The 23111-nt window shown below is 40.8% G+C and overlaps 1 protein-coding gene across 2 annotated transcripts; it reads left to right on the top strand.

Moving 5' to 3' along the window:
• The first annotated feature begins 960 nt into the window (after positions 1–960).
• SLC38A2 (solute carrier family 38 member 2) lies at positions 961–15420 on the top strand. 2 transcript variants are annotated; one of them, XM_043886244.1, is made up of 16 exons: positions 961–1233; positions 2362–2559; positions 2844–2925; positions 3074–3189; positions 6116–6189; positions 6280–6372; positions 6503–6584; positions 7983–8065; positions 8469–8527; positions 8619–8777; positions 9185–9264; positions 9378–9478; positions 10064–10188; positions 10552–10696; positions 10810–10907; positions 12420–15420. In XM_043886244.1, exons 2-16 carry the CDS (start codon positions 2444–2446, stop codon positions 12516–12518), a joined length of 1512 nt encoding a protein of 503 aa, XP_043742179.1. In that variant the 5' UTR covers positions 961–1233; positions 2362–2443; the 3' UTR covers positions 12519–15420. The 2 variants fall into 2 exon arrangements, with proteins under 2 accessions (XP_043742179.1, XP_043742188.1); XM_043886253.1 differs by lacking the exons at positions 961–1233; positions 3074–3189 and having other exon boundaries at positions 2418–2559.
• Positions 15421–23111: the final 7691 nt, after the last annotated feature.

The following is a 23111-nucleotide window of genomic DNA, read 5'->3' on the forward strand; positions in this document are numbered from 1 at the left end:
TTTCCAGCCTTTCCGGCAGAACCGAGTATTCCACAGCGAAGGGGCCCCCTAGTTGCCTGGCTCAGCAAGAGCACATCCACACTGGAAGGGGAGCACCGGCATTCCAACGGAGGCAGTGCCTCTGTAAATAGGAGAGAAAGGCGAGGAGGGCGAGGAGAGCTCTTCATTTGGGGTGGGGAATGAGCGAAACGTGTCCAGGAAGGAAAAACGGGATCCTACACCCCCTCGGAGGAGCCGAGTCGCCCACTGGGGACCCTTTTAAAGAGTCTGGCTTGCTGGGCATGATGTAGCTCTACACTTCATAGGGTTTTCCGTGTCCGTACAAAAAGGGTATTCCGATATGGAGCTGCCAACCGACCTAATCAAGCTAGTTCTGAAGAGTGAAAGCAGGTCTGGGAACGAGAAGAAAGAACGAGAACAGAAACCTACCATGGAGACTACGTTGCTCCGTTGGCCCAAGAGTGCGAGAGAAAACCCCCCTGTAAACCATAAAAATAACATGCAGAAAAGCATTGGATGGGCGGGATGTGTCCCCAAAGAGCCTAGAGGAGAAAAGAAAGCCTGCTGGTCACTCGGACACGAGCATATTTGGAGAAGGTTCCTGAAAGACAACCGCATCTCTTGGGCACCCATCTGGGCTTGAAAGGGAGAGACAGAGGAAAGCAGGGGCGAGGGGAGGCGGGGCTCTTTCAAGCTGACCGGAGTCAGCAGAGTGGAGTTAGCCTGGAAGGAGCAGGGGAGGAAGCAGGCGGGGCTGGGCTGCCTGATTCCGCCACCCCGGAGGGGCGCGGGGGGGCAGGGGGCAGGGGGCAGGGGGCGGGGCTTCGCGGGCCCAGGCGGTCCGGGGGCGGAGCCCAGGTGGTGTTGATATACAAAAAAAGCAGGCTCCCGAAGGCTGGGGCCCCGCCCATTGACGCGTCCTCCCGCTAAAACCCGCCGCTCGCCCCGCTGCTCCAGAGCCGCGCGTCGCTGCCGTCCCGGATCGCTTTTCTCGCACCGCCGCCAGCAGCCGGACCACGCGCTCCGCACACTCGCGCCTTTCTCTTCAGACGGCGGACGCCGGTCGATTGGGGCGGCAACTTGCCATTTCCTTGTTTAATTAAAATTCTTTTCCTGCTTCTTGTTGGGTTTTTCGTTTTCTTCTGTTTTTCTTTATGATTTTTGTTGACTGAGAAAAACTCACCGAAGTAGTCTGCGTGTTGTTTCCGGGATACAGGAGCCCAGACCACCAAGGTAACACGCGCGGGGGCGTCTGTGCAAAAGGCGCGGGGACCGGGCGGGAGTGGGGGAGGGGCCGCGGCGGGAAGGCAGCTGTGGGTGTCGTTTCTTCCCGGGGAGGGCGTTTTCGGTTTGTGGGCCAGTCTTCTATCTCGGCCTGCAGTGGGGGTCACTGTCCTCTTACGGGCGGGGGAGGGGCGCGGCGCGGGGGCCGTGTGCCCGCCCAGATCGGAGCCGCATCTTCCCGTTAGGGGGAGGGGAAGTCAGTCAGGCCCGCGGTTCCACTGCGACAAGTCTGGTGACTGATTTGAGTTAATAAAAATAATTAAATCCAGGGGTCTTGGAATTTGGGGGAAGGCGGAGGTGGGTTGGGCTTTTAATGTAGCAGAGGCCACGATTGGGGAAGACGAACCGGGAACGTTTGACAATCGGCGATCGATATTGCATCAGTTTCCTTTCCGGGCATAGGAGGGGCCAGCGGGGCGAAGAGCTTGCGAGTCAAATGCCAGTGGACGGGTGTGCTCGAGGGCACGGGCGTGCGCGTGTAAACAAACCCTCGGCACTCTGCGCGCCCTATGCTCCTCTTCTCGGGAGAAAACTCGTGTCCGCCCTAACGCCCCCTTCGAGTCTGTCTGCCGCAGAGGCATTTCCCCATCTGGGGGCTCCAGGCGTGAAAGGAACGGATTACGCGGCATTGCTATTGTAAATGCTGGAAACAGGGAGTTGTGGCCTGGGCTACATGCAATGCACACCTAGCCAAATATCTGGGTGGGATGTGTGCCCTGCGTGCCTGTGCACGACCAAGGAGGCTGCGGGAAAGGCGAAACAGAGCTTCCCCACGCCCCTTTCGTAAAACTTGGGCTAATAGAGAGGGCAAAACGTTAAATTGCGCGGGAGAGGAGCCTTAGGGTCTGGGGGGCGCGGGCCTCCCCGGGCGCAGCGTTGCGGTGGGACCATCTTTGTTCTCGGCGGCTCCGAGGTCTGTACTTTTCCGCCCCTCGGCGCGCGCCCCCGCCCCTCGCGCTCGGCTGGTACTTTTCCACTCGCCTGGCGGGGGATGAATCAGCCGCGCTGCGCCTCCCGGCGGTGTCACGTGACCAGGGCGGGCTCTGCAGTCCTGACGCGCCGCCTCTACCTTCACAGGCAGCCGCGCGGGCTCGTGCGTCTCCAAGGACAAAAGGAACCCAGCGCTACCGTCAGCGTCCGATTCCTCCCGCTGCCCAACATGAAGAAAGCTGAAATGGGAAGGTTCAGTATTTCCCCAGATGAGGACAGCAGCAGCTATAGTTCCAACAGCGACTTCAACTACTCCTACCCCACCAAACAAGCTGCTCTGAAAAGGTGGGAGATGTGTGCGTTTTTAAAAACGACTTGTGTGCATCGGAAGTTCTTTACCTAGGATTCTGTTGCTTTAAATTATTGTAGCATTTGGAGAGAGCGTGTAATCTCTGGAGGATTATCTGGTGGTTGTGTGGGAATACGCCTTTAGGTCGTGTGAAAGTCGACTACTACTTAATATGCATATAAATTAATGTGTGACAGCTAAACGCGGGGGCGTTTTGTGTTGAAGCATGCCTTTGTGTATTTCAACCAATTTAGGATTTTTTTGTTTTTCTTTTTTGTAGCCATTATGCAGATGTGGATCCTGAAAACCAGAACTTTTTACTTGAATCGAACGTGGGGAAGAAGAAGTATGAAACTGACTTTGTAAGTTAAAAATAATCGTTTGTGTTTCTGTGGCTTTATGGAGTAAAAGAATAGTTTTATTTTTAGATTTCAAGTCTAACTTGCCCAAAGCTGGTTTTCTCCATTTAATTATTGTTATATGTTTGGTTATCCTTTTCCCTCTATGTAGCATCCAGGTACTACTTCCTTTGGAATGTCAGTATTTAATCTGAGCAATGCGATTGTGGGCAGTGGAATCCTTGGGCTTTCTTATGCCATGGCTAATACTGGAATTGCTCTTTTTATGTAAGTATGTGTAAGTAGTGAGTCTGCCACGCAGGGCAGTTAATATGATGATACAGCATATATTTTGGCTCCAGAGACTGAATTTACAGTTGCAGTATTTGACTTAATCATTTGCTTAAAATTTAAAATGTGAGAAATCCAAAAATCTCTTTATTCTGCTACATAACTGCATGATATCAAAAAAGTCAATTAGGTAGGAAAAATTAGGACAACTCTTAAAACTAATGATCCAAAAAGTCTTTGAGTCGAAGGGAATAAAGTTGAATAGGGATTGGATATTTATAAAGAACTGTGGATGGATCCAGGGTAAAATTTTTACTCTGACAAACTCTGAAGCAAGAAATATTTTAAAAGCATGATACCTTCAATTCCGTTTTGTAAATTGACAGTCTCCCCAAGGATCTGTGGCCTCTAATGTACATAAGGAAAACAACTTTTTTTTTAATATATAGGGTGTGGTGGTATTTGTCTAATCTAGAACATGTTTCAGAAAAGTGACTCACAATTTTCTGGACACCGAAAAACAACCATATGTGATTTTTTTTTTTCGTTTGGTCTCAATTTTGGATTTTTTTTTTTTTCTTTTTTTAATCCATGTCTGTGTGATTACCACAAAAAAATATGAATACTTTAAAAAATATCTGCTTTGAATTGCTTTGTCTTTTTCCTTAGTTGTCTAGTTAGAATTAGTTACTCCCATGCTTTCCCACGTGAATACCTAGAACAGGATTTAGGATTTCGGAGCAGGAGAAGACTTTCAAACAGTGGTTTTTAACCATTTTGGGGTCACTGACTCTTGGAGAATATAAAACTATGGACCTTACTTCCAGGAAAAAAGCATAAAAGAAAAATACCTGTGATTTTGAGTATATGTTTTCAGCGATGTTTGTATCATAGTTACTAAGATTGGGCTACAGTGGACTCCTGGCTAAGGCACTTTCTTTTTGGAGTGATTTACTGTGCAGACGAAGAAACCACATATACACATAGCATGGAATTCTCTCTTTGCTACAGTCATGTTTTAGTTAGCTGACTGGTGCCTTCTACTCAAGTTATTTTTTCTACCAGAAGAAAATGTTCCTGAAAAGAAAAGCAAACCTTTGCAAAACTCCGCTTTGTGGTGAAATTCCACATGTGTTAAGTGTGGCTTTGAGCACTGGAAGCTAGGATTCATTCAACTTGCTTCATGAGCCATGAGGCTTTTTGAGGTCTAAGACCAAGAGCCAGGAATTTGCGTAGAAAGAACCCTAGAGTTTTCAAGGTTTTTAGTGGGGTACTTGAATGGCATCATTGTTAAATATTTGAAACTCTTCCTAACTCTTCATGTAAAAACCAGAGGCAATCTTTAAATGTTTCCAGTGTGGTTGTGGTGCAGAATTTACATGAGGTAAAATGCTACCTTTGTTTCATAAGAGAACTCGGAATTCTGATATGTTACCCTTGCACTTTTGAAATTATTTATACCTTAATAGTGTTTGCATATTTGATTATTTAATAAATGGCTGAATAATATCACAAATGCTAAAGTGAGTTTTAAATCCATCACTGTTTTACATGGTATGTGTATCGGTATAAAGGTAAATGGTCCAAAAACCTCATGGCTGCCCTCATCTGGTTACACAACTCTGTAGCTTACCCTATAAAGTAGACCCAGTCTTGAGATTGAAAGTGACCTCAAAGGTTATGGAGTCTGTTCATTCCTCATTGTCTTCTCTGTGTAAAAGAGGGACTGAGTTTGTTAGCACACTTCGGACGTTGTTTTTGATTAAGCCATGCTTTGTGCAGTTAGCGATGAGGCTGATGGTGTCATTGCCACTGCAGATTAGACACCATGAAACTTTTGGCATTAGAACGGCAGCTGAATGCCACCATCTATGTTTAATGACAGACATCTATTTCTTTGCCAGACCTGAAACGGTGCTTTATTCAGTTTGCCATTTCAGAATTTGGAAAATGTGACTGTCGTCTTGTTTGCAGAGTTTTCTATGAGTTTCCCTGATTTTGATTTTTGGTTGTTGTTGGCTCATTTTAATAAAAAGAAATTTGTTTTTCTTGGCTTGCCTGGTGGGGAGGAAAGGAAAGCTGGAATGAGAATGTGTGCCCTAAAGGAAAACTTAGTGACTGAGTAGAGAACCTTTAGTGCTTCTCTATTCTTCTTTTTTTTTTTTCTCCTGTTCCATCGGAGCGAAACAACTGAAGGAGGAGACAGCCCAATCTCACTGATAGATTGCTTGTTCTCACACAGACATTGTTTAACTTTGTGACAATGCTGGGCTTGTCTTCCATACCATGGGGTGCAATATAATACATTGTCACAGTAGTTATTCCTCTGATGTGTGCTGATGACACCCATCAATTTCACAGACAACGGATGACAGTTTTTTGTAAAGCTGTCCCTGACACTTAGCATGTATCATCCCTCCTTCCTTTGTATAGTCCCATTCCTTTGCTTATCTATATGGTTCAAAGGGACTCCAGACCTTTCCTGAACTTGTTTCAGTTGGATTTCCCAAGTAACTGGCAAGTGTTAAAACCGTTTTATAAGTATAGGAACACAGAGAAGTAGCAAGTACATAGCTAATTACCATGGTACCAGAATCAAAATAGAAGTCTTGTAACTCTACCACTGGAAAGTTAGTCTTTCCAGTGTCTCCCAGCACCTTTGGTTCAGTGGGTGAAGCCTGTTCATAACCAGTACTGTAGAGCTATCACCTGAGACAGGATGCAATCATGTTTAGTGCCAGGTAAGAGAGCTTGTTGACATTCTAGCCAGAAGAGTGAGCACACATCATTGGGGTCATTCTGTCTAGCACACAAAATATTGGGACAAGTTTTGTATTTAATGTTTAAATAAAGTCAAAACGAATTGTCTTCTAAGTATAGACGTGCTTATGTATAACCCTATACCTTTTTCTTCTCTCATCAGAATTCTGTTGACATTTGTGTCAATATTTTCCCTGTATTCTGTTCATCTCCTTTTGAAGACTGCCAATGAAGGAGGTATGGTAGCACTCTATATTTCTAAAACAATTATGCCTATCATGATTTTCTTTCTCTTCCTTCATGGCGTCTGTATTCTTTAAATTATAGGGTCTTTATTATATGAACAGCTGGGACATAAAGCATTTGGAATGGTTGGGAAGCTCACAGCATCTGGATCCATTACCATGCAGAACATTGGAGGTAAGAGTTTTTAAAAGATGATTTGGGTATAGTTTTTTGCTCTTTATGTAGCAGAGAGTGGTGACAGGCTACTTTTGATGTCACATGCAACATTTTGCACTTGTAATGGTATAATTTTGTTTTCCTCCAGCTATGTCAAGCTACCTCTTCATAGTGAAATATGAGTTACCTTTGGTGATCCAGGCATTAATGAACATTGAAGATACAAATGGGTAGGTGCTAAGTAAGGTTACTCATAAGAAACAATTGCAGTCTAAAATGGTTAGATACATTTTATCAAAGTTGGATACAAAATGATTATCAGTAAATTTTTTTTTGTTAATATTCCTGTTGAAACTGACCAAGAAGTCCCCCAGAAACTGATTTGAACTTCTCCAAGGAAAGGCCAAGATAGTAGCTAGTTAACTCTGAATAACAAATTTCAAATATATGTATGAAAACAGGTTTTCTGAAACTACTTACCTTTTCTCCTTACTGTCCCCAGAAGATACAGTTGAATAACTTACACCCCAACCTAAGTTAGCACTGACATTTTGAATTACATTAAAAATCAATCCCTGTCTGATTTTTGTGAATTGGAAAATCTGTTGAAAATGCAGAATACCAGAAAATGCATGGCCATGCTGTAGAAGCCTTGTCCTTCCAGCAGAGTTACTCATCCGGGCAGACTAACAGGTTTTTATCTAAAGTAAACATGAGGAGGGATAATGTACTTCCCTGCTTACATGCAGCTCATTATCTCAAAACAGAAAAGTGTGGTTATCTCTGTGGCATTTGAAACCTAATAAGCTGGTCTTTAAATACAAGTTTTCTGTGGGGGGTCTTTATTGCTAAAGTAAGCAGAGTTAGAATTGACAGGCAATTGGAATTTGAAAATAAGTGATTTAAAGCAAGGTGTAGTTGATTACCTAAAAAGGAAAAGGCATTGCTAAAACTTTCAGAGAGGTGCATAACATTTTCTCTGAGTTCAGAAGGGATCTTTTTACTCTTGGAGTCAAGGTGGGTCAGGGTGTCACAACATACTCTTGACAACCTGCAATAAGCTCTTGTTTGGAGGGGACTGGATTTTGTTATTTGTTTTTTGCCTATGTATTTTATTGAACTGTGAAAAAATTTCCTTGTTGAAATGTTTAGTAAGTACATTTGCTAACAAATGTCTGATAGAAACTTGTTTTAAAATTTCCTTGTTTCCAGCATTAAAAAACTGTGAGCTAAAGCTATGACAAAGTTGGTGTATAATTTTCTAAAAATGCTTAAAGATAAGATTAACTGGCTTAACAATGCTGCTTTGTTCCCTACGTTAGTATGAAGCCTTTAAGAAGCATTTTATGTTATGAAGCAGCTGGCAGTCTTCCCAGAGCAAACAATGGGACAAAAGTTATACTGTTTCAGACCCCATTTCTAACCTGAGTGAATATTCACTGTGCACATTAAGTTAGAAATCTGTTCCTGTGTATGTGGGCTTTTTGAATAAGTGATAACTCTTTCCAACCTGTCTCTCTCTCTTTTTTTTTTTTTAAGTATAAAACGGGTCCTGTGAGAAGAAATGTATGTTATTCTGAGGATATTTATGACTGGTTGTGACCTTGTTTTTCTTCTCTTTCTTTCAGATTGTGGTATCTGAACGGTGACTATCTGGTTCTGCTAGTGTCACTGGTGCTCATTCTCCCCTTGTCACTGCTGAGGAATTTAGGTGAGCAAACCTATCTCTAAAGAGAATTGAAGTGAGCCTCACCAACTAGTTGGCTTTCTCTTAATAGAAATGAAAGAGAGCTGAATTAAAGAACCCCAAAAATATACCACTGAGAATCGCAGCGTTTGTAACTTGCCAGTCTTCCAAAAATTCTAGCAGAATGGTTACCAAAAGGCCCAAGTACTTGGTTGACCTTTAGAACATCTTGTGCTTTATAAAAAATGCAAAAGGGATAGTTGTTACCGATTTAGCGTTTAACAAGTATTTTTAAGTAATTCTACATCTTATTGTATAAAAATTAGAAATTTCATGTGTCCACACTGCAGTCTTGCAAACAGAATTGAGTCGTCTTTGCCCTAAACCTGTTTTAGGAAATGAATCCCATGTTTTTTCCTCCTTACAGGATATTTGGGATACACCAGTGGTCTTTCCTTGCTGTGTATGATGTTCTTTCTGATTGTGGTAGGTATACTTTTCCTTTAAAGCTAGAGATTGTTTTTCTAAGCCCTGTCACATTATTCATTCTAACAAATGCAAAATAATATATTTTCAGGTGATTTTCAAGAAATTTCAGATTCCTTGTCCTGCGGAAATTGCTTTTCTAGTTAATGAAACAGTAAACGGCAGCTTAGCACAGCCAGCAGCTTTTGTGGGTTTTAATAGGACTGAAAGTGATTCTTGCCAACCACGTTATTTTATCTTCAACTCACAGGTAACTATAATCATTTTGTTTTCAAAGAAAGATTTTAGGGAAGAAAACAGGGAAGATAAGCCACTGGAAGTTTTAACACTCCCAAGATAAAGGGAGATGAGGTAATAGCTTCCTCTTTAGGAAACATGGTTATTAGCTCATTATTGAGGACTGAGAAGAAAGTGTTGGTTTGTATCTTAAAGTAGATTGAAAGATGAAAAGATCATCTTGTCTCAGTAACTGCCACATTCGGAAGTGAGAACGTTCGTCACACCTAGTGAACAAATTAGAAGAGCTAATTAGGCAAGAAAACATTTTAAGCTTTGATTTCTAAGATTAATGAGTATAAAATGTAAGTTGCAAGAACTGTGATATCACATGAGTTTATTACATCAGGATGTTAAGAAGATTTTTACTTTTTTTCGCAGACTGTCTATGCTGTGCCAATTCTGACCTTCTCATTTGTCTGTCATCCTGCTATTCTTCCTATTTATGAAGAGCTTAAAGGGTGAGCACTTTAGCAACTTTTATATAAATTAATTGGAAAAGCTGGAAAAATAATAGTTACTGCTATAACTACTGCTCTAACATGTATGTGTGTTTTCCTTTGAATTTGCACAGCCGCAGCCGTAGAAGAATGATGAATGTGTCCAAGATTTCCTTTTTCGCTATGTTTCTCATGTACCTGCTTGCTGCCCTCTTTGGATACCTGACATTTTACGGTAAATAATGTCTAGTTTGCAAAAAGGACACTTAAGAAATGAAGTTCTTACTTTGTATGTTATAGTTCTGTCACTTTAAAAGCTCACTCTGTTTGAGTATATTTCATATTTGTGATGAGCAATTGAACCTAGAGTTTAGAATTTCCTGTAGTGTATATTGAATCAGTAATTTCTAGAGTACAGACTCCAAAATCCACCGTTAGCCATATGATGGCATTTTTATATGTGATGTGCTTGCACCTAGGTTCATCCTGACTCTCCTCTCCCATTCCCTTCAGATTATACAACACACACGCAGACTGTAAGCCAAACCATGGGATTTAGCTATTTAGCTCTTGTTGTTTTTAATGGGGGTCATGTGGCTAAATCTCTCCTAGGTATTTAGAAAAATTTTCCTTCAATGTTATTTTAATTGCATTAACCCTAATTCCGAATTAATCTTATTAGCCTCTTAGTTTATAGTCGTTTTGTGAGTAGCTAATAACTTCGGTGCAGATAATAGCTGTAAGTTAGATTTTCTAACTAATCTCCAGAGAGAACAGCACACATGAAGCATTTTTTCTTTTTTTTTGTCTTTCTCTATAGAACACGTTGAGTCAGAATTGCTCCATACCTACTCTTCTGTCATGGAGACTGACATTCTGCTTCTCATTGTCCGCTTGGCTGTGTTGATGGCTGTCACCCTGACAGTACCAGTAGTTATTTTCCCAGTAAGTGATCATCTGCTCTCTTTTCCATAGGAAGGGGTTGTTAGACATGAAGATTTGTGAGATTTTCATGTTCTGTGAGAAGGAAGACACGACTACAGCAACATCAAGGGTTTTTGGTTTTTGAAAGTTTTTTTTTTTTTTTTAATGTTTTGTCCATCTTTAAAATACATCTTGGGATCTTTTCCCCATAATTCAGGATATAATGATCTTTCTAATGCTTAGATGTTTAGGAAAAGAGCAGTAGAGGAGGGGTACACTTTAGGTATTTAAATAGCTACTCATTTAGGTATATTTCCTGTTGTTTGTCACTCTTTTTTCATTGATTAAAGCTGCAATTTTTATTTCTCCACTTATTTTTTGCAGATCCGGAGTTCCATCACTCATTTGCTGTGTGCATCGAAGGAGTTCAGTTGGTGGCGTCATAGTGTCATCACAGTGTCTATCTTGGTGTTTACCAATTTGCTTGTCATCTTTGTACCAAATATTAGGGATATCTTTGGTTTCATTGGTAAGTTTTAGGAAGTAACAAAGTTGATTGAAATATCAGGAGTTTTACAGTTAAAAAAGGAATAACAAGTGATTCATTGAATTCTTAAGAAATAGTCAATGCTGTTTTTACAGGTGCATCTGCGGCTGCTATGTTGATTTTTATTCTTCCATCTGCGTTCTATATCAAGTTAGTGAAGAAAGAATCTATGAAGTCTGTACAAAAGATTGGGGTGAGTGAGAGTTTATGACCAGAATAAGAAGAATAATAATAGTCTAATGCCAGAAGTTCCTCAACTGATTGTAATTTTAGTCTCTTAAATGTAATTTATTGTAGTTTCATTTTTAGTTTCTGATAAATATACCTATAACTGTGTACTTCACAGATGGAAGAATGGGGGAGGAGGGGAGGTGGGAGATGGTTTGCCTTCTGATATGTATTCTTAAGTTTATTGCAAGAAAGTTACTAGATACTTTAGAAACAGGAATAGAGGTTAAAAGTAACTTTGACCACCTGCTCTGTGACAGGCACTTAAATGGGCCTGGAGTGTTTAAAAGAGGAGAAAATGGCGTATTTAGTCAAATGAGACCATTTTCAAAGCAAAGCTCAAGTGGGGTCAGGGGGTTATTACACTGTAAAGTATAATTATAACAACTGATTTTACAAAGATTATGATATGTTAACCACAAATGATCCTGGTGGGAATACTTAGAAGAAAGACTGCATTTCAGTCCTTTTTCTCCACTACTGTTGTCTGACTGAAGTACTAGAAATGCTTATGAACCAACAACTGTTATTTTGTTTTACTGGTGCAGTAATTGAAGAGTAGAATTAGAGTAGACCTACTCATGTCTTTCAGAAAAACCTCCAGCTTCAGCTCAGGCTGCATTTTTAAGATAATTTAGATTTGATTTTATAAGTTAAGATTTTTCCCTTTTTTTTTTTTTTTTCCCCCACCATTTAGATTTTTCCCTTTTAAAAAATGCAAAAATACCATTCCAGTTCTGTTGCGTGCAATAGTTTATTTAGTAAAGGAAGATTATTTACTTTTTCTTTTGATACAAAGGAATGAGAAGGGAAAGTTTGGGAAGATTTTAAAGATACAGTAACATAGTATTATATAGATAACCCCTTGATCATTCAGTGGCTTCCCTTGTGGCTCAGATCATAAAGAGTCTTCCTGTAATGCAGGAGACCTGGGTTCCATCCCTGGGTTAGGAAGATCCCCTGGAGAAGGAAATGGCAACCCGCTCCAGTATTCTTGCCTGGAAAATCCCATGGACGGAGGAGCCTGGAAGGCTACAATCCACGGGGTCACAGAGTCAGACACAACTGAGTGACTTTACTTATTTACTTTGATCATTCAAGACAGTTCAGCGAGCGAAACTGTAGCTCTGTGAAGTAATACGGACACACTTAGGAATTTATTGTATGTGCTAATTCACTCGGTTCTGTTCAGCTCTTTGGGACCCATTGACTATTGCTCACCAGTGCAAATCCTGTGTCCATGGATTTCTCCAGGCAAGAGTACTGGAGTGGGTTGCCGTTTCCTACTCTAGGGGATCTTCCCAACCCAGGAATCAAACCCACATCTCTTGTGTCTCCTGCATTGGCAGGTGGGTTCTTTACCACTAGCGCCACCTGGGAGGCCCTTTAGAAATTATAAGCCCATTCTTTAAAAGTAGAAGAATATTTAGCACATATGTCTTGTGGCTTGCTGATCTGTTTTCTCTGCTCATTGCAGGCTATGTTCTTCCTGCTAAGTGGCATAGTGGTGATGACCGGAAGCATGGCCTTGATTGTGTTGGATTGGGTCCACAATGCCCCGGGAGGTGGCCATTAACCACCACCTCTAAAACTCCACAATAGTCCGTTTGATGCCAGTGTTGAGTCCACAGCTCTCAACTACTATGAAATTTCACCTAATGTTTTCAGTTTCACTTCCTTTTGAAGTGCAGATTCCTCGCTGGTTCTTCTGAGTGCAGAATAAGTGAACTCTTGTTTTGTTTTGTTTTGTTCTTAAAGAAACTATTCTGTATGGTAGAAATGGATATTAACACCAAACCACGAGTCTCGGGTTATCGGAAGTGACAATTTTATTCCATTCCAGAGAATGGACGAACTCTTAACTTTAATCAAGCCACATGTTTGGCTGTGTCATTGTTTAACTTGGATATTTTATGATTTTACTTGAATGTGCCTAATGGAACCATTCGATGTGAGAAACAATTCTTTTTAATTTACAGCAAAGTATTGAAATAATCATTGAGAAAAACACTATTAATTTTTTGTACCAAAAATATTCAAAGACCTCAGAAGCACTATTTTATTTTTTAAAAATTGCTTTTTTTGAACTTTATCCAAAAGCAATTGTCAATGAATTCCATGAAAAAAATCATTGTTATTTAAAAACAATTACTAGTAGTATTATGAAATGATTTGCCTTTTTGTAGGCATACTAAGCCAAATACTTTTTTTTATCCAAAATAATTTTTAGAGAAAATGATATAATGAAAAATTATACTGTAATTAGGAGCATTTTCCATTCAGACTTTACCTTTAAAGGACAATTGGTTGATTGTGGCTACACCAAATCAGGTGAACTCTGTTCATCACTTTTCTTCTCTATCCCCAAATATTTTTGTTCATTTACACTCTGAAATATTTATGGCTTCAGTCTATTAGAATGGAAGATAATGCAGGTATTTCTGTGGGAAATAAAATAACTAATTTTGAGGTACCAAATAGTGCAATTGGGTAAAACAGGGTTTATTCAGTTGCATCTGCCTCCAGAGTTGGGTTGACAGCTCTGGAATTTTTTGGGCCAGCCCTTTTTTGGCATTGCTTCCAGAAGTGGAAAATGGGCATTTGATGGCTGTAGGCCAAAACTGTTCTATCCAGAGAGGACAACTTTTCATATGGCTCATCTGCTATGGAAGTGTGAATTACTTGACAATGTATGGTTTAGTTGTGTTCATGTTTTGTCTACAGTAGAGGTCTAATCCATAGGTTACACCTATATTTGGTATAAGTTCTCTTCATATAGGCCACTGGGTTTCTCATGCAGTAAGCTTTTTAAAAAAACTCATGTGCACTGGATTGTCATCTCATTCTTGTACAACGTAGAAGTACTTGTTTACATCCAACAAATGGTTAGCTAGGGAAAACAGTGCACCCTGAGTGTAACTATTGGTCCGACTGCATGATCACCCTTCCATTTCAACCCCAGTTAGAAGTGAAAAAATTACTTGGCTTTAAGAGCACATTTATTGTACGTCATGGTGTATGGTGAATATGTTATTAAATAATGTGGTACTTTGCTCGTTAGGCATAATGTCTAAAATCTAATACACATAATTCCATTAGTGGTTGAGGGAAGCAAATAATGGAATCATCAATTGGTCACCTGACTGTAAGGTTGTTCTCTTGAACTTAACATTTTTAGTTTTAGGCAAGGGCCAGAAATGTGGCAGACATGATTTTTGTTACGCATTCTTGTATTATATGTGACTCAGTTGCAGACAAGATGTGTCTGTAGTCAGAGACCCTTGTGGAACTGAACTGGAAGACGTCTTGTAGTGCTCCATTGGGTGAAACCAATGGTCCATTTTTGTTTGTTTCTACAAAAATGAAAGTGGGGACCACCTCGAAAGGCAGTGAGAAGACGGACTCTACAGCACTGCTTTCATTCAGTTGGGCTTTCGGCACTCCATTCGAATCCAGAGCCTCACCTCTAGCTCAGACCAAGAATTGGCACTTCTGCTTGAACTCCTGGAAAGAATCGCTGGTTTTGTATCTTAAGACTTGCCTGGGAATACCTCTACAGTTTACATCCTTTTATTTGGGAGAAAATACCGAGGCAACCAGGAAGAAATGAAAAAAAAAAATTCAATGTGGAAGGTTCCTCCAGTCCCTTGGCTATTTGAGGTTCCAAATCAACTGCCAAGGGTAAATTTCATTGCATGATTTTCTTGGAGCTATCTTTGTCTACCTGGAGGTTCCTAAACAGTGAATTCCCAGTAATGAGCAGTCTTCAGTATTAAAACCACTGTCTTGTCACCTCATTTTGCATTACTGTCTTCCGTGGATGTTTCAGTTATAACTAATGTTATTTATAGAACAGCATTAATCCATTAAAGCTAACCTATTTTTCAATATTTATGATAATCTTATGTACATACAGTGTCTGTCCATATGTATTTGTAAATAGGTTGTATATAATGTCAGGTTTGGGTCTTGGGTTGAAATGTATATATCCTTATAAGTTTCTTAACTGCATTTTGATGAATTCACACTATGTATCTATAAGAATTGTCCCAAAACTACCTGTACAGAGATTTCAATAAACAAATTGACAAATTGTGTAAACACTAAAAATTTAGAATACTGTTAAAATTGTATTTGCAATAAACAGAATACATGAACAACATTTTTTTCATGAAAACTTGGTGCAAGTTCAGATCTCTTAAATTTTAAATAAGGTCTAAATTTTCAAAATGTAGCTATTAAAATATATTAAAACATGATCTAGTGTAATGAAATCAAATATGCTCTAGTGTGGTGGAAGACCTTTGAGAACCTGGATATGTGGTAAGCTTTCTGTATATAATGTAAATATGTACCCCCACTGTACTGTCATAGAGGCCAACAATTCCAGTAAGACTTGTTGGCAAAGAGTGCTACACCGTTTCAATGAAACATTGTATGTTTTAACTAAACTAAAATAAATACATGCTTAATCCTGAGTAGCAGTGTTTTATTTAAAGCAGGGATAAGTCGTGTCTGGTGTATTTTGTTAAGCGCAATAAGGTAGCATTTAGTAAGGGTTCATATAGTGTTAGTGATTATGATGAAGAAAAAATGGTCATCAAAAACGTTTGTGTACCAAGTATTTGGAGGAATGGGGAAAAAATGTTAAAAAGATCTGGAGGACCAAATCTTGGACCTGCTGTTAAGTAAACAATGCACCGTAATCACACCTGGGGAGCTTTTTTAATGTGCCACTATCTGGGGACTCCAGGTCCAAGAACTAGGATCCTGAATGGAATTGAGTTTTCTGGAGCATGTGCCTATGTAGGCTAATTCCATGGGTCTGAAGGGCAGCCTGGGAATTTTTGTTTCCCCAGAAAAGTATCCAAGTGATTTCTGATGCATAAGTAAAATAAGGGGTGCTGAAATAGGCCTGGGAAGAAGTCAGGTGAGTTCAGCCCTTGTGGAATAGTTCCAGTAAAGGAGAGGAAGTGCTATGGCTGGAGAGAGATCAGACCAGCTGAAGGTTACCCTAGGGATGGACATTGAAGAAGGTTACTGACAAACAGTAGTTCAGGTGTGGCCTACTGGTTGGTGAAAAAGCTTGAGGCTTAGAAAGTGAAATATCCAAAACCGGTGTGCCAGGGAGTGGTTCCAAAGACAAAGGGAACCTTATACATGGAAGAAATTTATATCCAGTTACTAACATTGTGCAAGAGGGAAGGAATTACTTGTGTTTAGAAAGTACAGCAGAATTTGCAACATCTCAAGAACAAAGGACTAGCAGAGTTTCTAGTCATCTGAGAAGCTTTAATGAAACACCTACTGTGTGCAAATAACATGCTCATGGAAAGAGCCTGGGGTAATGTGTCAGGCGCAGGTTTTCACAGAGTCCATAGTTTTCAGTTACACCATTTTTAAAACATAGTGAAATGATTTCATTTTTAAGAAATACTGAACTCGGGATGCCAGTTTACTGATCTGAAATTTGAAATATATTTGGTGGGTGGGTCCCTTGAGATCAAATTTCAGCACTGCAGAGAGCCATATATTTCCAGTAAGCTTGAGGAATAACCAAGGAACAGAAAAATCCAGAGCTGTTTATCATCTTGGAAATACTCTTACCTAGAGAATTCATTTTAGTTCAGTTTCTGACAACAAAGTAAAGAAGATCCACTTAATTAACATAAGAAAGAATGATGGCAGAGACTTCCTGTTAAAAGACAGCTCCAGCTGTCTACTGGAGCAGTGAGTGACCTTGTCAAGAACAACCTGATGGAGTCAATTTGCCAGGACTGGGAAGGAGGGGCCGTCCTGTCATGGCTATAAAAGGAAGAGCTTGACATACCCACACCACTGCTGCTGCTAAGTCGCTTCAGTTGTGTCCAACTCTGTGCGACCCCCTAGACGGCAGCCCACCAGGCTCCACAGTCCCTGGGATTCTCCAGACAACAGTGGAGTGGGTTGCCATTTCCTTCTCCAAAGCATGAAAGTGAAGAGTGAAAGTGAAGTCGCTCAGTCGTGTCCGACTCTTGCGACCCCATGGACTGCAGCCTTCCAGGCTCCTCAGTCCATGGAATTTTCCAGGCAAGAGTACTGAAGTGGGGTGCCATTGCCTTCTCCGGCCAACACCATTGGACCTCTAAAAACTTTGATGAGATTCATATGAAACACATTTTTATCACTTTCTAAAATAATGTTAAAATATCCATTTGGTATTTGCATTGGACTGCATCAAAATAGTAGTTTAGCTATGGAAGCATTAATAACACATCCAGCAAAAAATCTTTTGTCCCTTCATTTTGAAGTAATTGTATTTCTTGAAAAAAAAAAAATGGCAGTGAGCTTCTTAGAAGGAGATTGGGGTACCTCAGAAAGTTAAAAGTTAAACAGGCTAATATGACCCACCAATCCCACTGGTGGGCATACACATCGAGGAAACCAGAATTGAAAGAGACACGTGCACCCCAATGTTCATCGCAGCACTGTTTATAATAGCAGGACATGGAAGCAACCCAGATGTCCATCGGCAGATGAATGGATATGAAAGCTGTGGTACATATACACAATGGGATATCACTCAGCTATTAAAAAGAATGCATTTGAATCAGTTCTAATGAGGTGGATGAAACTGGAGCCTATTATACAGAGTGAAGTAAGCCAGAAAGATAAACACCAATACAGTATATTAATGCATATATATGGAATTTAGAAAGATGGTAACGATGACCCTATATGTGAGACAGCAAAAGAAACAGCAGATGTAAGGAACAGACTTTTGGACTCTGTGGGAGAAGGCGAGGGTGGAATGATTTGAGAGAATAGCATTGAGACATGTATATTATCAAGTGTGAAATAGATCGCCAGTCCAGGTTCGATGCATGAGACAGGGTGCTCAGGGCTGGTGCACTGGGATGACCTGGAGGGATGGGATGGGGAGGGAGGGGAGAGGGGGTTCAGGATGGGGAACACATGTACACCCATGGCTGATTCTTGTGAATGTATGGCAAAAACCATCACAATATTGTAAAGTAATTAGCCTCCAATTAAAATTTTTAAAAAAGAAACTTGTAAAATAAAAAGTTTAACAGGCTAGATTTATTCTAGAGACCTCAATGACAAGTGTGCAGACGTCACTATGGGGCTCCACAGTTAGTTAGATTCAGAGCAACTTCTCCAGCCAACTTCTGGAGATAAACTCTGGCTGATAATGGGTCCTAATTTCTAGTCAGGTGGACAGGTGGATAGGTGGACAGGTGGACAGGTGGATAGGTGGACAGGTGGATAGCAGAGCCTTGGCTGCAGGACCCAGCCCCATGGTTGGGAGAACAGTTTTCACAGAAAGAGTCCTGCATCCTAGGAAACACCTCAGTTCCAGACAAATTAGAATCGCTGATCTAATAAAATAGTCCAGAGACACCAAAAACCCGTTTCTTTGGATTTCTTTTTTCTAGACTTCCAGGCAGTACACCTGCCTTCTCTTATGACTTTGCTCTAAACTCGGTAGATTATAGCTTCCTCAAATCACATCCATTCTGATTTCTCCCCACAAGACTTGTACGCTTCCTAAAAACAGACCTCTGAGTTTTCATTAATTTACCCCCAACACAACAATGTCTAGCAAATAGTACATACATTCTGAAAACAATTGTTGAATGAATAAATATGCCCTTTGCAGCATAGTTGAGGTGAGGCTCAAAAATTTACTAAAGGCTTGCCAAATAAATAGAGCTAGTCTCATGAAATTAAACACTTAGACTTAAAAAATAGAGTTCAGTCATCTTTAACAAGAGGTCTCCATATATACCCTACCGTATCTAAAATAGCTAGCTAGCGGGAAGCTGCTATATACACAGGTTGCTCAGCTCCAGGCTCTGAGATGACCCAGAGGAGTGGGATGAGGGTGGGAGGGAGGGGATATATGTTTATATATAGCTGATTCATTTTGCTCTACATCAGAAACAAAAACATTGTAAAGCAACTAAATTCTGATAAAAATTAAAAAAAAAATAAAAAACAAAAACAAGAGGCCTCCAATTGGAAGGCTTTCTTGCCTAGCCTATGATCTGCCTCCAGGTGGCAGAAGCCATCTTTAACCTCTACAACGTGAGTCTATGCTTGCGACATCCTTTTCCAAATCCTAGTCAAATTTGGTTGTCCCCCACATGTTGTGAGGAAAACATTAACACAGCAAGCCTGATTCAAGGGAACCCTGAGTGACCCTAGGCCAACTCCTAGGAATGCTACCCTCAGAATGTTCTTTATGTGATGATCAATGATTTTGTTACAAATCCTTGAAGCAACAGATCATCCTATACTGGCTTTTCAGGTTGCTTTATAAACACCAAGATTGATGACATGCACCTGATGTCATTATTGGAATTCTGAGTTTTGATAGCTAAGCCTGGTTGCAGAGCAGGATATGCCTATGTGACTGCTGCTGCTGCTAAGTCGCCTCAGTCGTGTCCGACTCTGTGCGACCACATAGACGGCAGCCTACCAGGCTCCCCCGTCCCTGGGATTCTCCAGGCAAGAACACTGGAGTGGGTTGCCATTTCCTTCTCCAATGCATGAAAGTGAAAAGTGAAAGTGAAGTCGCTCAGTCGTGTCCGACTCTTAGTGACCCCATGGACCGAAGCATACCAGGCTCCTCCATCCATGGGATTTTCCAGGCAAGAGTACTGGAGTGGGGTGCCGTTGACTTCTCCAGCCTATGTGACTAGCCCCCATAAAAGCCTTGGAACTTGAGGCTCATTCGGACTTCCCCAGGCAAAGACATTCCACACACACACGTATAGTTGAGTGCTAACAACAACAACAAAAAACATTCTTGTGTGACCTTGGGCAAAAAAGTTCTTGGAAGCCCGTGACGGTCCTCTCTGGTATCCCCTGCTGTGTATCTCTTTCCTGTTGCATTTGCTCTGTATCCTTTCTTGTAATAACCCTTGTGTGTGTATGTTAGTTGCTAAGTCATGTCCAACTTTTTTTGACCCCATGGACTGTAGCCCCCCAGGCTCCTTTGTCCATGGAATTCTCCAGGCAAGAATACTGAAGTGGGTAGCCATTCCAGGGAATCTTCCTGACCCAGGGATCGACCCGGGTCTCCAGCATTGCAGGCAGATTCTTTACCATCTGAGCCACCACGGAAGCCCTTAGCAGTGAATAATACCTGCTACTGGGTCTTAAGAGTCCTTCTAGTGAATCACCAAATGAAATACTTACAGTGTCTTTTTTCCTCTAAACCATCAAGCTGCAAATTTCAGCATTAATTACTTTCTCCGGCTGAAAGACCTTACAAAGCAAGTTTCACTGAATATTACCTGGGTGTGGGTGTCAGAGGATTACATAGTAAAGGGACTTTTTACCTTGCACATGCCACCGTGTGCAGCTTCATAAAATCCCACTTGACGTATTCTTCCCCCAGGTCAGCCTGGCTGTCCTATGAACTAGAGCTTTTCTCTGTCCACCCTTCCTTGCACACCATGTCCCCTCTTCTCATGAGTAGTTCAACTCTGTCCTCAAATCAGCCAATTCATCTCAGGAAAAACAAAAGCTTGGAGTCATCAGTACCCACTCTCCTGAGATGGCAGTTTACTTGTCATATCTTTTAATTTCCACTCTGCTCTTAAAGATATCACTTCTGCTCCCACCCTTCCTAAATGTCTGACCTTAGTATTCTTTCTAACCACTTACAGTACTTTCCCTGAAAGGAGTTCTGGTAAGTTCAACTTTTTCATCTGATTATTATTATTTTTTTTAAATGTGATGTAGGGCCCAACCTATACAGTAGATAAAAACAGAGCTGTGCTGATTGAAACTGTCAGAGGTGAAGTCTAGATTCTAAGGACTCAGCCTCCCAATTCTTTGCACCTGCTTCATCCCGCCACAATGGTTCATAAGGTGCAGCCTTAACCTAGGGCTCTATGCAGTGGGGTTCGAAAAACACGGCTCGAAGTTCTTTCAGGAGAACGAGACCCCAAGGTAACAAGAATCCTGTCAGCCAGAAGCTCAGCTGCTGCATCCCCTCTTTCTTGCATTACTGGCAGAATGGTGACCTTGGCTTCCTGTCTACAATTCAGTCTTCTTTACCTCAATACAACCCAATAGCCTCAAGATGAAAACGAAGTTCACATAGAGGTCAAGTCTCCTTGATGGTGAATGTGTTGCTGAGGAGATAAGCAAGTCCTTCCAGATATATCTAAGATGGAGAGGTGAAGAAATCAAAGTGGAAAAGAGACATAATGTCAAATAATCCATTTCCTGTCCCCTACTCAACAATGATGCCATTGCCAAAAACTGCCTTCAGGTTGCTGAAATTGTAGCCTTTCTAAATAGGTAGGATAAGAAACCTTAAAAACATGGTGACCGTCAGTTAGATTTAGTTCTGGAGGTCTTTAATTTTCAAAGGACAAGTGTTCATAAACCAATCTTCTGAATCATCTGCTTCTTAAAGATTTGGGAAATTAATCCTAGATCCTAAGTGTATAACTTTAAACTTCCAAAGTTATACATGCTTATTGAAAATGTGGCAAAATCATACATCAGTATAGTTTTTAAGAGTAAAGTATCTGGTCTAAATAGGCAGTAAAAGGAACCAGATATATTGAGGATGCCTACTATAAGGATACAATTCTAATAAGCAGCTGTTTATTTCTCTTGGGGGGAAAAATATCCCTTAAGTTTTGGTAAATGACATATTTTCTTTCAGTATCTCCAATCTACTATAACCTATCATGGAATCATGCTGCATTCCAGGCCAAAACTAAGCTATATATCTTTTTAATTTCCTTTTATTTTCCTCATCTTTTGCCTTTAAAGTGACTCAAAGTCTCCAGAGATGTGGAACTCATGGTTCACAACCCTTCTGCTCCAGATAGAGGGGTTGTATTTTTAAACTGATCTCTAAATAGAAAGATCCAAAGAAGGAAATACGTGAAATATGAGAATCTATTCTCAAAATGCATGAAAGCCTCATAAATTTGAAAACGTTCTTCTCTCATAAACTGCTCCAAAAAGAAATATTTAGTACTTACTGCCTGCATTGGAGGCAATGAAGCAAGCAAGTGAACATTCCTTCTTGCTAGTGGGGTAGAAGTTAGTGAAACAAGACTCTTCACACACACACACACACACACATTACATGTAAGCAATAATTAAATTTAAAGGCCACCACAGATTTCACAATACTTACTGAAGAAAACTTAATAATCACCAATGCCAGGAATGGTTACACATTAATTGTCACTACCACGGTTTATGGGAAGTCTAGGGGGAAAAGCACGACCTTGTGGTTGTGCAAAACTTGTTCAAGATCTGATTTGTCGTTACTAGCCGTGTGATCTCCAGCAAGTTCCTTAAGGCTATGTATGTCCATGACTCAGCTGGCTTCCTTTCTAATACAATTTAGCATAATTCCCATCAGTTAGTGTTTAGCACATGCCAGCTCCTGAGCTGAGGAGAATTCTAGGGGTGGTCCTGAGGGAGCTGAGGCAAAAGTCAACCCACAGCATCAACCTTCAAGTCCAGGACTTCTGGGCGATGTATAGCATTCCCCTTCATTGGGCTGCTACCTTATTATGTCTACATTAGGTCTAGATGTGATTCTTCTTGCTGAAAGTCCTAGGAACTAAAAAGATATCAGCCCTCAATACACTGTACACTGAGGATCATAGGTAAGGTCAGTGCACCAAATACTCCTGAAAGTCCAGGTCTGTAAATTCTAAATTCTAAAATTCTAACAATTCTAAAATATTGCTGAACCAACCCTGGGAGGGCTTCCTCACCTGAGACAGGATAAGTTTTTAATTAGGCTCCGATTCTGCCTTCACAAGGAACTCTTAAACCCTCTTGTCTTCATAGCCCTTGAATGAACCCTCTGTAAGAGTCTTTCCTTTATGATATCCTATTTAGCCTTTAGTGGGAATTACTGAATAGCTCTTCCTTAGGTGTGAGGCAGTTTTTCTGGGTGTGAGCCCATTTTCTACTCATCGAAGCTTGGGACCGAGGACTGTTTTAAATCCCAAGCAGTCACTTTCTCCTTTCTAGGCTAGTGGTCCCTTTAGCATTTTTAACTCTCTCAAAAATTTCATACTTTTCTCATCTGATTTTAATCAATTTCATATACCAATAGCCATACCCACAGTTCTTTGTGAGATATACTTTTTTAAATTCAAGTTTATTTTGAGAT

Source organism: Cervus elaphus, chromosome 3, assembly GCF_910594005.1.
Source record: "Cervus elaphus chromosome 3, mCerEla1.1, whole genome shotgun sequence".
Lineage (NCBI taxonomy): Eukaryota > Metazoa > Chordata > Mammalia > Artiodactyla > Cervidae > Cervus > Cervus elaphus.